At 44.9% G+C, this 18,139-nt stretch overlaps 1 protein-coding gene across 1 annotated transcript; it reads left to right on the top strand.

Moving 5' to 3' along the window:
* Positions 1 to 781: 781 nt before the first annotated feature.
* PLA1A (phospholipase A1 member A) lies at positions 782 to 16,813 on the top strand (the record flags this gene model as incomplete). The annotated part of the gene is made up of 11 exons (XM_082277355.1): positions 782 to 866; positions 2,402 to 2,603; positions 3,917 to 4,094; positions 4,814 to 4,922; positions 8,109 to 8,210; positions 9,031 to 9,120; positions 9,965 to 10,132; positions 11,207 to 11,296; positions 11,751 to 11,859; positions 15,188 to 15,352; positions 16,631 to 16,813. 11 exons carry the CDS (start codon positions 782 to 784, stop codon positions 16,713 to 16,715), a joined length of 1,383 nt encoding a protein of 460 aa, XP_082133481.1. The 3' UTR covers positions 16,716 to 16,813.
* Between the last annotated feature and the right edge of the window lie 1,326 nt (positions 16,814 to 18,139).

Below are 18,139 nucleotides of genomic sequence, written 5' to 3'. Positions count from 1 at the left end.
CGTCATTACCTGAAAGTCTATCTCAGCCAGGGATATGGAACCACCACATCATGAATGTTGTGTTAGACATTTGGGTGTGCACTTATGCTTCTCCATCTGTATACATCAAAGTAGTAAATTTTTTTATTCAAATGTATTTTTAAAGTATTTGCATGCTTATGACGCTGGCGCATTACTGAAGGGTGCCCCCACTCTAAATAATGTAATCTGGGCATGTTATGGTGAAATGACCACCAGTTACATTTTAGCCTGCCTTTCCCCTCACTTTTCAGATATAATCCACTGTTTTGCCTTCTTTAGGCTGTTACAGGTATCTGACCAAAAGTAGAAATACAGGAAAGACAGCAATGCGAAAATATGATGCAAGGCTGATATGAATCTTCCTGGCATGGACTTACTGTGAAGCCTTGTGATAAACCAGCATCCCTAGTCAGAATTTGGCAGAAAGGTCTAGGTAGCAAGGATAAAGCACTGTAACTCTATCGCTTGCTGGGACCGGTTTCACTAGCTGATTTCTGAATTGAGAAGTTTCCCTTTGAGGAAAGGGAGGTAGGGAGGAAAGGAAGGTCAACATCTCCTTTAGTCAACCAAAAAGTCAGTGAAGCCTCTGCTTCAGATTTTGACTAATGGTTAAATAAGAGCAGAGGTAATTGCTCAAAATCCAAATTCGGTCATTTTCCCAAAAGTGCACAGGCTGGTTGATCATTACAGAGTCAAGCTGATAATTAACCACAGCTGTTTTCCCCCTGTATCCTATTCCCAATCTTTATACATGTACTGGATGAACAGGAAGATGTTTGAGGATCCGAAGAGAAAACTGCTCATTATTCTTGCTGTCCTCATGCTGCCCAGCTCAGCACAAACAGGTAAGAAAAATATGAGTGCCTAGCAAGGGATTGAAGGCTTTACACAGAAGGATCTGAATTCAATTCTCCCTAAACAAGCTGTATGTCAAGACGTCCTTGCGATAATCTTGTTACGTGCCGAGAAGAAAAAGTAGTGCAAGAATGGTCCTTTCTTCTCCTATGCTTTGATTCAATCACTCTCAGTGATTTAATTCCATTAACCTGATTTACAAGAATGATCCAGCTTTACCCTGAAGTGTAAGGATGCAGAAAAGGGACCACTGGGCCTCTGGCAGTGGCATCTCCTGCTTCTAAAGCTCGGCAAGTGTACTCTGTGGTAGCTGAGAGAAAATAAAGAAATGCCACAGTTCCATTTCTTTCTTTAACTGTATTGTCAACGAGATTGCCTTAGTGATCACATCTGCAGTCCCACATCACCTGCAGCTTCACTGCAGTGCACATCCTGCCTTGCCTTTACTGATGATCCCCCACATCTTATGCCATTTCTGACATTCGCTGTGCTGGCACTGGACCTGCTTTTGCTACTTAGACTGGCTCCTGATCTCTAAAAATATCTCTTTCTTCCTTGTCAGTACACAGGAAAACCAAAATAAACAACAGTAAGGGATTTTCGTATTCTCCAAGGGAATCTGAATATTGAATGTGCTGACCCATAGGACATGTTTTGTCTAATTGATGTAAAGGGTCTTCTGAGGGAAATTGGGAAGCTGGTTGTTTGATTTAAAAATAAATAAATTAATAATTGTTTTATTAATTTGTGCAGATTCAAGGCTGTTTCACTTCCTCCAGTCCAGAAAGGGAAGGTGCATGTATTGTCATTGCAGCAGGATGCCACTCTTAAAGTAACACTGCTAGTGACACATACTGCTGAAATTTGTGCTTGCTTTCTAGCCTAAATTCGCTCTGGTTTTTTGACCCCAGGTCAGATGGGGTTTTTTTCTAGGTCAAAGTTCCTTCCAGTAGCTGCCTTTTCCTTCTCATAAAGCATTTTCATGCAGTAAATGAATCAGTTGTGAAATTATCATTGACATATTTTTTCATCAGCATTCTCATATTTATTTCTGGACTTTTGATGTAATTGTCAGTTAGACTTGTACCTTCTACTAAGCCTACCAGAATTTGAATAGAAATATCCCCATTCAGTGGTGACTACCTGTCAGCAACCATTTTTTAAAAGTTCTAACAACAATCTCATAAATGTACTTAGCAGGTGGTGTATGTGGCCAATTTGCTAAAAGAAACCAGCAAAGTATTATTTACCTCATGCTAAAACAACTCACAGAAGTCAAAGCTAGTATGACATCCATGGTTATTTTCCCAGCCAGTGCTGGAATTACATCAAAGGACAGAAACAACTTTATCAGTCGGGTAAAGTTTCCAGAATAGTCTCATTTTAATTTATACTCTATACTTTTATTCTTTATCAATAGAAGCAAAATTGCTACCTTTGTTTTCCTAATGAATTAGAATGAGAGCGATTTTTTCCCCATTGCACAGACACAGACTAAATGTGCCACTCCCTCCCTCCTGTGCAGGGAATATGGACAAACTCTCGGGGCATCACTGCACTGATTTCCAGACGGCCAATTTCCTACGGGGCAGCAAACTTAAGGTCCAGTTTCTTCTGTTCACCTCCTCAAGCCCCACCTGTGGAGAGCTGATTTCAGCTGATGATGGCATCAAGAACTGCAGCTTCAACAGCAGCCTGGAAACCAAAATCATAATCCATGGCTTCAGGTGAGAGAAAGAAGAGCACTGTGACTTAAGTTTTCACTGGTAAATTAGACGCTGCTGGAGCATTCCCGAGCACTGGGTGGGCTGTCATGGAACTCTCCTGCTTGTGTGACCTTCTTATCTCCCCAGCAGAGTGGCTGCATGAAAAACAACTGCTAAGAGCAGAGATTGGGATGTTCAGCCTCAAACTGGATCCGGGAATTTTTCGGGAGGCTGTTGGTGGAAAATGCTGCTGACACCCCTCATTACAGCACAACTTGAAGTACTTTAGTTTGTGACCAGTTGCCTTTTTGTGTGTCTGCTTCACACTTTCTGGAGCCTAAAAAAAGTTAGAAATTAGACTACATCTTTTTTCTTTTTTTCTTCCTTCCTTCCCTCTCTTTCACTGTTACTAATCTCTCTCTCTCTCTCTCCCTCTCTCCCTCTTCCTTCACATCTTTCCATTTCTTTCCTTTTTTTCAACATTTTTAGTTAAGAAGTATTCTCTTTAAGATTCTTGTCCCTTTAAATTGTTTTCTGGGATTTCATGCCCAGTAGCCTGGATTGATGAGCCATTTAGAATCCCCAGCAGACAGATTATCCTTCTATTCTTGAAAGTGTAGGGATTGGAGCTGGGTTGGGGTTTTTTTAACTCCTATCATTCTGCACGCTTCTGTGCCATTTTTCAGTCAGGTGTGACCATATAACATTATTTGTTTTGAAGTGCAAAAGCCTGAATAGAAAGTGCATAGAAGACCAGGATGAAACCACAGCAGCTGTTGCAGGGTTTTCTCAGAAAACCTGCTGTTGCCTTCAAGTGAGATAGCACACTCTTCACCAGATGGCATTAGGAAAACTGGGTAGAACAGAGCCTCCTCAGTTTTTCTGGAATTCTTGGGTATAGATTATCTTTTTTTAATTGTCTAGAGATGAGGAAATGTAGCCATGAAAGACCAGGTGATCTGGCCAAGGACTTCCTTCCAGTTGGCAGCAGAGAAGGATCCAGGTGTTCCCAGTCAGCTCACTTACTCTGGGTGGGCTCTGTGGTGGCTAAATGGCACACCACAGCGAGACTGAGATCTCAGCCTGAGCTCTGCAAATGTTATCTCATTCATTAAATAGCTGGTTCCCTCCTGAACCACTGCATTCTGGAAAGTGTTGTTACACCACCACAAAAAAAAATTTCCAGGTGTGGGTGTCTGGCACCAAAAATAACTTTCAGCAACTGTCTGGCAGCTTCCTCTGAGATATGTGAAGCTTGAGCACCAGTGAACTACACACTGGCACATGCCCTGCTTGGGGAACACCTAACATCCTTGTCTCTGGTGGCTCCACAGGGCTTTGGGTACCAAACCTTCCTGGATTGAAGGGCTTGTCCAAGCCATACTGCACACCAGCCAGGTGAATGTGATTGCAGTAGACTGGGTTTATGGGTCTACAGGAGCCTATCCCTCAGCAGTGGAAAATGTCACACGGCTGGCCCTGGTCATCTCACGGTTCATCAACAAGCTCCTGGTAAGCTACTGTGCATTTCCAGTGCAGGGAGCATGAGCAGGGAACTGCTCCCAACCTGCTGTATTCAGATGTTGGACAACTGGATTTTTTTATTCCAGATTTTTCTTTTTTCCCCTCTTTTGGTCCAGGCTTGAGCATGCCACCATTTTTCTTCTTCTTTTTGAGTTTTGACATTTTCTGGAAAAAAAACCCCAGTTGTCAGCTGCCTCTCCAGCTCAGGACAAACCTAAAACCTGCCTTGGGTTTTCTCAGATCCATATTCACTGGACAGTCTTCTTCTGCTCAGAAATTTTGTCCAGGAGGCTGGAGGGAGTGAGATCTGAGGCTGGATTATATTTGCTCTGGGCTTCAGATATACTTCCCAGTATGTGGAAAAACCCAGATGTGTCCCACTCTGTTCGTGCAAAGCACAGCTGAACAAGACTTCTGCAATCAGGGTAATGAATCTTTGTGTTAACCAGCTACATGTAAACTCTCCACAAAACGTTTGCATTGCTGACTGACCTGTTTAGGGCTGGATTTGCATCTGTGGACCTAAAGAAAGGCTCTAAAAAACAGAAAGGGAAATACCCATCATTTCCTTAACTATCTGGTTTTCCACTGTACACCTCAAAAGCAATGCTACATCAGGAGAGTTACAGAGCTGCTGTGTGGGCTGGGACAGGGTATTTCACCTTTCTGCTACAGAGACATAAATTTGTATTTTTGTCACCCTGCAGGCCCTGGGAGTCTCAGGGACATCTATCCACATCATTGGAGTAAGCCTTGGAGCACATGTTGGGGGCCTGGTGGGGCACTTCCATGGTGGTCACCTGGGACGGATAACAGGTATCACCAAACTGAGTCTGGGGTCCTCACCTGTTCTTCAAGAGAGAATGAAAGAGCAAGAAAGGGGAGTTATTCAGAGTGGTCTTTTAATTTCGTAAGGGCTCATTAGATCCAAGCTTAGATTCTGACAGCGCCTTTCCAGCCATCAGTCCCCTCCATGCTTCCAAAAGAGCACAAGTATTTTCAAAAAGGTCCTTCCACCTCTGCTACACTCTTCAAATTGGTGCCAGCTTAGAAAAGTACGAGCCCTCATGACTAGTGAAAACCCACAACACCCACAAGCTTTGCCTCCAAATTACTTAGCATGTACATGTGGTTCTTAGAATTAAAGTCCACAATGCAATTGTGGGGGGAGCAGCAGGAGTGAGTTGCTCTGCAGGAAAACATGAGCTGAGAGCCAAGGGGACAGCAAGGTGGGCAGTGGCCTCACTGACAAGGAATATGGTCCTACTGTGTCTGGGCAAGAAGAGCAGAGCAGGTCCAGTGACAGGAACCAGGCTCAACCACAGTCCAGTGATCACCAGGCAAGTTTGTAGTGACAAGGCAAGCCCAAGATCAAGCTGGGAAGTCAAGTCAGCAAGATAAAGGCAGGACCAACAAGACACAGGGCAGGACATGGGATCCCTACCACACAGCTCAGGCAAGGAACAAAATCAAGAGCCTGAGCCAGCGTTGGGAGGACCCAGATGAGGCTTCTTGCTGTTGTCCCCCACAAGCTGGCTGTTTTCACAGTAGGCTGGTCTAACTGTACCAAATCAGAGCTGACCTTAAACACAGCCAGACTCCTGGGTGTGAGGAAGAGGTTCCACTGAGGGAAATACAGAGCAAGATGGTTATAGGCTGATCCTGTCACTTAGAGCTTTTGGTGCACTCAGGACCTCATCAGCCTTTACATGTGGAGCATGAATAAAGTCACAGAATCGTTTAGGTAAGGAGGGACTTTGCAAGGTCCCTAGTCCACACACCACCACCATCACCCCTCCTCAAAGCAGGGCTGCATTGCAAGTTATATCAGATTGTCAAGGGTTTTACTAAATTCTGAGAATCTCCAATGATAGAGATTCATTTTAATAGGAGGGGAATGCCACTAAGAAGGAACAGACATAAAGTCTCCAGTAGTGTGGCCTCACATCCCAGTCTGCCTCAGCCCATGTTGGTCTGTTTCACAGAGGTATCCTCAGGAAGGCTCTCACTGCACACTCGGCAGGGCAGTCCAGAGAAATGTTGGTTCAGTCTTCACATGTCATAGCTTCCCATGCTGCATGAAATACAGGCATTTCTTAACAGAAACTGAATTTCTTGCTGGGCCCTTTTAAAAGCTGTGAATCAAAGTTTACATTAGGAGAAAATTGGAGTAGCAACTGTCCTGCACCAGAATTTTATGACCAGTGATGTCTTCAGATGAGCAGAAGCAGACATTTCCATGAAACCATGGTAATTAGCATCAGAGTTAAAGACTCTTCCCCTTTGTGTTGTCCACATGTAATAGAAGCTCTGTAGATTTATTTATTCCATTTGTAACTCTGCTAGAATACAACCCCTTTTCCACATTCCTGTTTATCCTAAGGTTTGATAGGCACATTGGGTATTGCAGATTCCAGTTCAGATTTAGGAGCCTAGACAGGTTGGATTAGACCCAAGGTATGTCTGATCTCATCTTCTGCCTCCTCACACACATGTGTACACTCACACAGGAATGTGATCCCAGAGCCACAATCTGCAGAGGTGTTTTCAGTCAGCTAAGAAGGGCTGTGTGGAGCAAAACCAGAGGGAGTCTTGGGATCAGAGCACAGACTTGACTTTAACAAAGTGACTTTCTTTAATCCATGCCTGTTCCACTGGCTATCTCCTTGTGTGAGAAAGAAACTGGAATGAACAGCACTTACCAAACTCAGAAAAGAACACTTTGTTTCAGTGCTTGCAGAGGAAATTAAAAACCTTGAAGGAAGTAATTTGCATGTAGAGCTCCAGTAAATAGTTTCCTTAGCTGCCAAAGATGTACATCTCAATGGAGTTTATGCAGCTTGTGCCTGGAGAAGGAAGGGATAGAGGAGAGAGGATACAAAGCTGCTTGCATTGGAGCTGTGCTAGAATTGACTGCTGTTCATATTAGGTTTCTGTCTCCTCAGCATGAACTTCATGCCACACCAAAGAATGATTTTCAGTATCTTTAGAAGCCTTTTACTACAACGTGGTCTGTAGAAGTGGATGAGGAACCTCTGAGCTTTTTGTGCATATCAAGATTAAAGAACATTAAAGTCTCATTCTTAGCTTTTATTTACAGAAAGAACCAGAAAGTAGGTTTTTTTCCCTTCTTTTCCTTTTCCCCTTCCCTCTCCCCTCACAATTGCAGACATGCCCATTTGTACATAGTTGATATTGCCTTCTCCATAGAGAATTAATAGGACTGAGTCCAAAGCAGTGAAACCAGCCAGCCCCAAGGCTAAGTGGCACGTGAAGCAGACCTGTTTTCTAAACTATTGTCTGCAGAGTGAAAAAAAAAGTCTTGTGAGGTTACTTTTCTACAAAATGGAAATAGGATAAACCTCAGAAAAAAATTACCTCTAATCTGCTCCTTGGTAATGCCAAGGATACTTTTCTGTGTTCCTTTGAGTCCCCAGAAGTTGCTCTAGGAGCAAATTTTAGGCAAAAATGTAGATGATTGCTAAAGACTCAATTTTATTTGTGGGGAGAGGGCTCAGAAGCCTCTTTGTTTTAAAATTGTTAGATAGTCTGAAACTTTTGTAATTCCTGAGTTGGTTAATGCCTGGGGTGCTGAATTCACCACCTAACTGCTGATCTCGTGATATTTCTCAGACTGTAGTGCCAATACACATGACAGTACAATTTGGGAAGGCATTAAAAGTTTGATTCTCTTTCATCAAAACTTCAAGAGACACTATGCACCCACTCTGTCAGAGCTATTTAAAGCTCAGCCATGGCTTTACAGCCTAGAGTTAAAACATTGCTAAAAGGGTGTGCAACAGTGGAGGACAATGCAAGGAATCTGTAGTGGAAGCTGGTGCTGGCAGAAACTATTCCGGAGCGTAATCACTGAGACCTGGGAATAATTTATTATTTCTGCCTAGCAAGATTTTTAAAGTTTTAGATAAAATAACTGGTCCAGAAATAAAAAGGAGAGGGGCTGAAGAGTACTTGTTGTTGAGGTGTTTGATTTTGTTACAGCCCTGGATCCTGCAGGCCCTAAGTACACCAGAGCCAGCCCTGAGGAACGCCTGGATCCTGGGGATGCCCTGTTTGTAGAAGCCATTCATACTGATGCTGACAGTAAGCTGCCTTCCCTCTTCCTCGGCCTGGGCTTCTGGTCCTTCTGACATCATTATTGCTGAGGAGTCTGTAGGTCGTTGTCCCTTTTTTATCAGACTACTGTGAGTTCAGGTTCACTCTGAGGAAGTTTCTTGTTAAGAAAGGGTTTGATGATGAATTCATGCCCCAGAGCACTTCAAACAACAGACAGACAGGTGGAGATTGCTACAGCAGATTGAGTTTATGCAGAACCAGCTCAGCAGGACTTTTACTGAATGAAAGTAATTTATAGGTCTAGTCTCACTTTGTTTTTTCCCACCTGATGTAAGAAAGGTGCCACCGAGAGTGCTGTCGGAAAATAACAGAGTCAAACCAAGAGCTGGTGCAAAAATTGAGTAACTTCTCTAAAGTACTGAGGATCTACACAGGAAGAACGTGCTAAAGAATAATGTAGTGCCTTTGAGTCACACCTTTTGCCTGGAGACCACAAAAACCTCTACCAACACAACTCTCAATTATGCTTCATAATCCCACATTAAGGCTGTTGTGATCTTAGTTCTCCTTTACATAGAATCAAAAACTAGACTCGCTGAGGTGGTGGTCAAGACAGAGTTTCCAGTAATTTTGATGGCAGGGCCTGGAGCATTTTCTGCTCTATGCATGAAACCTGCACAGTGCAGGCATGTAGAAGCAGGAAATCTGGCCTTGATGTCTCCAGCACTGGGGCTGGCTCCAGTACTACTAATGTTCAACATATTATTGGGACCTGTCATAAACATGTAGGGTAAAGCATACAGAAGAGCCAAGTCTGAAAATGAAGTGGCAATTCACCTCCTTTCAGATTTCGGGATCCGGATTCCTGTAGGCCACATCGATTATTTTGTCAATGGAGGCAAAGATCAGCCAGGATGCCCCCGATTCATCTCTGCAGGTAAGAACACTGTCTGGCCAAGCGAAGAGCTTTCAAGGCCATTTAGCAGACTGTGAAAATGGCAAGCAGCTCCTGCTACAGCCAGGGCAGACAGCAAAGCAAGACGAACATGTATTCACAGCCCACCTCTCTTCTCAGCAGTACAGGAAGCAGGTGACATTAAAATCACATACAGATCAAGTGTCTTGGCAGCACCACTGTCAAGAGATGTGATTTTGGTGATGCTTCCCTATGACACAAAACCCTAGCATCAGTAGAGATGACACTTTTGCTAAAAAGACTCTTAGGTATCACTAATGAAAGCTGCTTTTTGTTTTCCTGCTGCAAGTTGTGTCTACTTAGAGAGGCAGTTTGTACACTTACTGTCCTTTTCTTCTAGAGAAGAAGACTTTCCACAGTAAACAGTGTGGACTCAACTAACACTCAAATGTGTTCTGTATGAGTCAGCTGCATTGAGGCTCAGATTACCTGGGATACCTATGGTATCTCATTTCCCATAGCTGGGGTTCCAGTACAGGTGGGAGTCAAAGCTGCTGCACCCCCTTACAGAGAGCTTGGGGCCTGACTGATGGGACACTGACAGAAACATGACAGCTCTGTGGTCCCCCTCTTCTACGGGACTCAGTCTGAGAGATAGATACACTTTTAACTTCCTGCAGAACTTTTTCTGCAGTGGGATCTGAGCTTGCAGTCACAGAAATGTCCTGCAAAATGTTATTAATGGGAAGGTGATCACTGCAGTAAGAGTGTTCCCTGACTCCCAGTTCCTTGGGAATGTGCAAAAAAACTGCAGCCAACAGGAAGGCTCATGGCTGCTTTTCTCTGGTTGATTTTTTCCTTGCAGGCTATAACTTCCTGATCTGTGATCACATGCGGGCAGTACATCTCTACATCAGTGCCTTGAACCATCCCTGTCCCATCATGGGGTTCCCCTGTGCCAGTCATCAAGATTTTCTAAATGGTCATTGCCTGGACTGTGCAGAACCCTTCTTGTACTCCTGTCCCAGAATAGGTACAGTACCAACATGAGACCTTCCCAGAGCAGATGACAATATGATGGTGTCAGTGCAGAGCACAGGATGCAGTCTAGATTTTTCTGTGCAGGATTTGCTTTGGATCTCTTTGGGAAGAGTGAGAAGCTGTTTTGTTTTCAGGCTTCTATATATACACTATATATACAATATATATACAATTTTATATATTCTATATAAAAGCTCATATATTGCCCTAGGTAGAACACCAAAACCTTGAACATTTCTGATCTTTAAACATTTCCTAGGACCCAGATATGTGTTGAAAGAGAGTTTCCAGAATCACCTGCCAGAATCAGTGGGCAATTGCTTAAAAAAATGTCTTGTTCAGAGAAGCAGCTGGAAATTTTAGTTCAAGCCTGAAGTCTCATTCTTCTACACTACTCTGTTGCTGAGTCACCTCCTTTTCATAAATTTCTGCCATGGTCACCCCAAAGATGAACTCTCTGGACTGGGAGAAGGTAATAGATGCCTCTTTTAGGCTTCTGAAATAGGGCTGTGGCATGAGGAAAGGAAGTGTCCTCTGTTGCTATTTGCAGTATGGTACCAGAGGAACATAAAGAGAAGCCTTTTTTGGTATAGGTTCTCTCAGATCAGCCACTCCTTCCCCATCTCCCTAAGCCATTTTGCCAGCTAGTCAATGATGCAGGCCCCGAATTACGGTGGTTTCCTCATTTGACCAAGGAATTCAATTTCCCTTGTGTTTGCACTGTCATTTACATCTGCACTAAGTTTCCTGACTTGGTAGTCTTTAGTCTTGCTCATTTTACAAAGATGCAACTGATAGCACAGTTTTTTATCAGAGGAATGGAAAAAAAGCCACCAAGAGGTTCTCTGGTGATGACTACCTGGGGTAGCCAGAGTAGGTTTTCTGAGGGAATGTTAACCTGTCAAACAGCCACCACAAACTTGTACTTGCTCTGATTTGCACTGGTATAAAAACGGGATCTGTTCTCTGAGACAGGGGAGTCAGGCAGGGTGAAAGGAGGTGACTGATTATATTTCCATTCTGTCATTCATGGCTTTCCCTGCACTGACTTTATTTCCTCCCACAGGCCTGCTGGAGCAGGCAGGTGTCAACATGAGCAGGCTGCCCCAGGAAGTGAAAGTTTTTTTAATGACAAGTCCTTCAGCCCCATTCTGTGGTAAGTAGCATGAGAGAAAAATGAGCCAGAAGGGTGTTGGCCAATGAGGCAGATCCTCCAAGGAGCCTAGGAAGTTACAGCATGCTATCCTATCAGAATCAGCTGCTGTGGGCCACAGGGTCTGAGACACACCGCTGAAGAGCAATAAGCCTGCACATCTCCTCCACAAAGCCCTTTCCAACAGCTTTATTAGTGTGAGCACAGCCCTGAACTGACACAACCACATGGTTTCAGGACTGAAGAAAAGGGGATTGAAAATGCCTGTCTGTTCACACTGGACGATACAGACATGCCCCCTGTGCCTCACATAGCACAGAGACTTGATTCTTTCTTGTCTGTCTAATCTTTTCTGCTGGTGGGCCCAAGGAATGAGTGCTAGAGCCCCTCTTTTGGCATGGGTAAGTCCTACAGATAGTACCTGTCCTCACTCCCACATTCTTTGCCTCTTGCTCAGTCCACCACAGCCTGGTTGAGTTCCACTTGCAGAAGAAAAGAAACAGAGTCACCAGCATTGAGATCAGTTTCAGCAGCAACAGCACCAAGGACACAGCAAAGATCACCATGTGAGTGACAGTGCGTGCTTCCGGCCTGTTCATCCTAATCCAGGAAAGGCAAAACAACAGTGTATTTCCCTGAGTGATGAACTACAGCCTTGTTTCTTGAGTCTCTCCACATTTTCCTTAAAGGCCCTGAAGAACCAGGCATGTGCTACCATTACTCAGTAACCCTGACTGGGTCCACATCTTCCCTGAGTGCACAAAGCAGTAGGAACACCCTGGGACCCCCAGATCTGCATACTTTGTGTGGCTGTGCTGCTTTCCTTTCCACACCATAGCCTGGACCTGGTGCCACCAAACTGCAATCACTGTCAGATAGTTATTAGCCCTGCTCTGGCAGACAGGGGTGGCTTACAGCAAGACCCCATCCACCAGAGGCTCCAGACTGATAGACTTGGTGACTTAGACATTTCTCTTGATGCCCAAGAGGACAGCAGTTTCAATGAGGAGACAAGTGCACCTCAGCATAGACAGAAATGTGTTAGTAGCTTGCTGCTTCTGCAGTAATGCATCAGTGCTCTCATGCTCCCATTGCAGGGAAGAGCAAAGGGCAGGGGATCAAGATCCCCTGTGTAGACAGAAAGATGTCTCTTGAAAGCACCACTCAGACTGTGTCTGAATTAAAGGATCAGACTCCACAGCTTCCACAGCTCTTGCCACAAGGGGATCTCCCCACCCCAGCAAGTTCCCTAGAACTCTTCCTCACTTCTTCCTACTCCTTGCTCATTGCTGTGGACTAGGAACCACAATGCAGCTAGCACATGCTGCTGGCTGCTTCAGGAAGCAGGAAAGCTGCTGCTAAAGAGTCCCAGCCAGCTCTCCTGGGATCAGAGGGCTTCCAGTGCTGATCCCACACAGTCCTTACTGCTAAGCCAAAATATTGTGACCTAGAGCTGATGGTGTTGCTGCTTCAGTTGTGGGCAGGAGGTAAGGGTGAGAAATGGGGAAGGGGAAGCCACACTCTAGGGTACTCTCCAGAGTGACATAGATGCTTGGTCACAGATTTCCAGCCAGGCACCACAATTTGGGTTTGTACTCCAGCCTGGTGGAGCTCAGTCTGCTCAACTCCTCCTGGCTTGGAAGCCAAACCTGCCTTTTCCACAGATGCAGAAGGGAAGAAATAGGAATACCCAGGTCAGACCAGGATCCGTGCACCACTTCCAGCGGCAGTTGTCGGACGTAGGGTCTGGTGCAAGTCCAGCAGGAGGCATGTGAGCGCTGGAGGGAAAGGCTGCCCGGGGTTGTGAGCCAGGCAGGCAATCCCGAAGCTTTGCTGTACCCTCCGGTTTTAATGAGACAGTGGAGTTAGAGCAGGGTAACTTATCCAGAGATGCCCTGCGGGGGGAACAGCAGCTGTGTTTCATTTAAATGCCTTTCTTAGAAGCACAAGGCTAAACTGAAAAATTTGCTGACAGCAATAAACCTACAGATTTGAGAGTATAAAACTGAAGATACTCCTTTTAATTCTCACTGGTAACAAAGGATAAATTTCCCTGCTCTAGGCAAAGCTCAAGCTTCCAGTGCAGTCAAGCTCAGAGTATCAAATGGGCATCTAAACATAGATCCTCACATCACAGTTCAGACACTGATCAATCAGTGAGTTATCTCAGATGATCTGATATGTATATCCTCCTGCAGTTTCCCAGAAATGTGGAAGGACTTACTTGGGAGTGCTCAGCTAGTCTCAAACCTTCAGCAAGGGACTCACATGGTTGTGTCTTGCCCCACATTGCCCTTCTCATCTCCTCTCCCAAATACCCATTCCAATCTCACTCCTCCCCACATGTTGCTCAGAGTGTTCCAGGAGACATGTCCCCAAGCGTCAGTAGCTGACATGGGGCTGATGAGTGAGGAGTTTGTTACACAGGATATTTCCCAGCTGCACTGCTGTGTGCTTACACATCACATGACATCATCCTCCATATCCAAGAAAGCAAACCTCTGAAGCCAGCCAAGTCTCCTACATCCATCCAGAGGTTGTGCAGGGTTGGACCAAGTGTCAGTCCCAGAAGTGTCTCTCTTCAACACGGTTAACTGTACTGTGTTCCTCTGTCCATGGACAATATGCCATAGAGAGATGGCTTCCATTTGCTATCCGTTATTCACTTTTATAACCACAATTTTGTCATGCCTCTTATTTTTAGCAGCTTCAAGCCAGACACAGACACACAAAACCCAGCAACTACTGCTGCAGTGTAAGAGAGGGACTGGGTGTGCTGGTGTGGGTTGGCTGCTGTGAGTGCTGCTGTCAGCCTGTACCTGAGAGCTACTTTGGTTAGCAGAATTGTAGACTCTTCCTGACCCTTTTGTCACCTCTCCCCTTTCCCTGCCAGCATGTTTCTGATCAGACAGTCACCCAGGTGGTTCTGGGATCGTGCCAAATCAGCTGCACAGATGTCATTCTTCATGGGCACAAGGAAATCAATGATCTCCGTGTTCTAGGAGGTGCCAAGTACATCAAGTGTAAGGCCCACTGAATGGACTCCACAGAAGGGACTTAAAATGCCTGGGCAGGACACATCTGTGGCACACAGCTGACTGGGCTCTGGTCATTGGCTCATTACCAAACCTCTGTCATTTCTCAGTTCACATTGCCTGGGTAAGAGCATAGTGACAGACAAAGGTCCCTCTATCAAAGCATCCCATCTTCAACATGATCAAAAGCAAGTAGCTAGAGAAGAGTATAAAAAATCTCTGGGTAAGCATGTAGCAATACTTCCCCACAGAGTTTCCCAGTGTCTAGTTACATCTCAGGGACTTTCAGAACCAAAGATGAGATCTTTATTCTTACCAGCTTTTGTATTCCACAAACTTGTCCAGTCCCCCTCCTCTGACTTGTAGAGCCATGTAAACTTTCTGGCATTCACAACATCCCACAGCAAGGATTTTAACAGCTTGAAAGGGATGGTGCAGTGTGCATTTTTTTGAGCCTGCCACCTCTTGGCCTTCTTTGATGAACCCTGGTACTGGAAGAAATGGTGAACAACTGGTCCCCATCCATGCCATTCACCATTTCATAGATATTGACTTATCTACCATCTGTGGCAAGGTGAGCAGTGTTTCAGTGGATACACAACAGTTAGAACAGTGGTTGTAATTGTGTGATGGAAGGAAGGATATTTATACAGAAATATTCCTGAACAGAGAGGTAAAACACGGAGAGACAGCTCATGCAATGTCTAGTTTTGACAGATGAGTCTTCTCACTCCATTTTATTATATGAGGGCTTCACAATAATAGTGCAGGTTCCTCCAGTGTTTCCATGGATATGCACATGGACTGTATCTGTAGGTTCATGGAACACATCCCTCACATCTCTCATCCTGCCTTGCAGACCTAAGGACCAGGAGACAGGCAAACAGCTGCTGGCTCACCAAGTTCCCCTCTGCCAGATAAACAGTGTGACCCTGAAGTATATCCCCAAAAATCGTTTTTGGAGCAAGGATGAGCCATCCATTGTTGGCAAGCTCTGTGTAGCGCCGCTGCCTCTCAACAGCAGGTAAGCCACAGGAATGTTGTACAGGGATACACTGAGCCTGTGGATGCAGCCTGTGGCTTGAAGCAATGCATTCTTCCTCCTGTTTAGGGACACATGTAAAGAGGTCTTTCCCATCACCTCTGTGTCCCATGTAACTCATCTTGTATTTGTGAAAGAGAAAAGCTGCAAAGGTATTTTTCTAGGAGTTTTCTGAAATTCTTCCCCCAGGATGAAAGTGTTGTGCCGTGGAAGGAATACGGCTGCAACTCACATCACCTTGAAGATACTTCAGTCACAAACCATGGCAAAAGCTTGTATTAACTAGAATTTATTCCTGTATCCTTGCTTGCCCTCTCCATCTTCCCCTGTCTACAATGGGCCCCCGTCTAAAACATGACAGGTGAACATTTTTCAGGATGAGACAACAGAAGACCAGTAATATATTTCTGTGTCTTATACAGCAAGGTTTATAAAGCACTAAGGCTAGACAACCATTTTGGCATTTTCTAGGCCAGACATGGTATAGACCTTCAGCCATATTTACCTTTCCTGGAGTAAAAGCAGCCAAGTCCTTCTCATCCTGAGAAAGGTCTTCTCCATAATACAATATTCTTGCCAGGAGTTTTGCAGATCCAAGTTCTTGCAGACAGGACAAAACAGCTGGGTCTATACTGACACATTAAACTGTCCACATCGCTTCTGAAATGCTGGCGGAAGGCTGAAGCAAACTACTGGATACTTCAAAGCAGGTTCAAATTCTGTTTTGGTGGACAGTAAGGAGGCTGAAGCTCTAGGCAGTAAAAATATATTCAGTAGGCCCAGAAAGGGAAAAAAAAGGCACTCCTACATAAATACCAGGTATTCCCTTGAGTATAAGGACTATTCCTTACTAGCATGTTTTGCACTCCAAAGTTGGGATTGATGTGCTTTTATCACTTATGAATGGGACAGCAAGGCACATTGCCTGAAAGAGGTGCTAACCTGCACCCCTGGAAGCACTGGACTTGGCTTTGATACAGATAGAAAGCTGTAGAGTTGCACAGGCTCACAACTGTGCTGCTCTCACTATGCTGGGAGCACCCAGAGCAACAATGGTGCTGCTTGGAGGGGTCAGGGAAGGGTGAAGGACACAAGCCCAAACACGCCCTTCCAGCCAGTCCATCCCAGCCAGGACACAGCACCCCATCCACTATACCCTGGCAAAGCAGCACAAGGTCCAGCACCTGACTTGCTTCTGTGTTAGGATAGCAATTTCCATCTGCTAATGCCCAGCCTGACTTCTCTGTGCTCTTCCCACAGCAGGACAATGTCATGTCTGCCCTGGAGTCTCACCCTCCACAGCAAAACAGACATCTCTTATGACCTGCCTGCTGCTTGTGCCTAGCTCTGCCTTCAGGATACACAAAACCAGAATGGAGTTCTAAACCTACTGCTGCTCTCTGCTACCAGATGATACATTGACCATAAAACTGGATGGGTTTTTTACTCCCTGCATTAGGGGCAAGATGTCAAGGAAAAGAAGTGTGTGGCAGATTGGCAAATACGAGGTTAACTGGTTACAGCAAAACCTTCCAGTTAAAAGACTGGATTGAAACTTTTGTCTCACAGGTTGTGTATCCAGCTCTCAAAGTGAGACAGGCAAGTAATTTAATCTCAAGGTTCAATCTGTATGAAAGAAGGAGTAGATAATACCACTTTTCATAGTGGGAGTATTGGCAGAATTCATTAGTGTTTTATATTAAACTGTCCTGAAATCTTCATATTAAAGGTGACAGGTATTATTTTTCCTCAGCAAGGGGAAACAGTGTGGCCCAAGTTTGGCACAGGAAGGAGTCATTCTTAGCCAGGACTCCAGTGGGAAACTCACTAGTCCCATCTATGAGATGTTTTCTGTGCATCATTCTCTCTGAAGCTCACATGAAGTGAAGCTGACACCAGGAGCAGCACAGTGCTCTCACATCCAATTTTGCACTGCTTTGACCATCTGCCCAGAATACAAGGTAGTGGGAGAATGGAGCATTGTAGCAACAGGGCCACCTAACACAAATTAGTTCCAGGAACTCAGCACAGCCTTTCTGACCTGAAAAATTAGTTGATGTCTGGAAATAACTGATGAAAGATTACAGTGAGATGCATGACCACAGAAAAAACACACCCACACCTTTTCCACACCATGTGCAAATTAAAGAGGTGACAAGTCTTTCATCATTTCTGCATACAAATCACAGCTTCTGTTGACTATTTTCTCTGGTTCCCTGTACTGACTTCACTGAGCTATAGAAAAATGCAACAGGAACTCCATGATCAGGAGTGAGGGACATGCTAATGGCATTTTTGCCATGAAGAAGTCTCAAGTCATTTGCCATGAGCTGTCACTCCTCCACTAGACAGTGTCACAGCAGGATTAGCTCCTGCTTTCAGTTCACATCCAAGATTTTGGGCCCTGTCTTGTGACTGTTTGGAAGGACAGCTAACAAACACCATCTCCAACACACACTCAGGAGAGGGATAGAGCTGGACTCTGACAACCTGATAGAGATCCATGTTAGTTGGCACCATGATTGAAGAGTTTCCCGTGAGCTTCCTGTTGAAGACTGGAATATATGCTCAGCAGACACCTGTGAAGAGCAGTGTGTAATTCAGCCCAGCCTGGTCCACTGCTTCAGGCAGGTGTGTAAAGCACCTTGACAGATGGACCCAGTTCCATTATGCATTTCAGTTCCTTTGTAGAAGAGACCGCAGCGCTCTCGTGTCAATCTGCTGGAGACATTTCTGAGCTCTGAAGGGCAGTGGGGTCAGGCTGAAGCA

Source organism: Coloeus monedula (genome assembly GCF_965178545.1).
Source record: "Coloeus monedula genome assembly, chromosome: 3".
NCBI classification, from domain to species: Eukaryota; Metazoa; Chordata; class Aves; order Passeriformes; family Corvidae; genus Coloeus; species Coloeus monedula.
The sequence above is the reverse complement of the archived record's forward strand: the minus strand, read 5'-3'. Positions and strand labels throughout refer to the sequence as shown.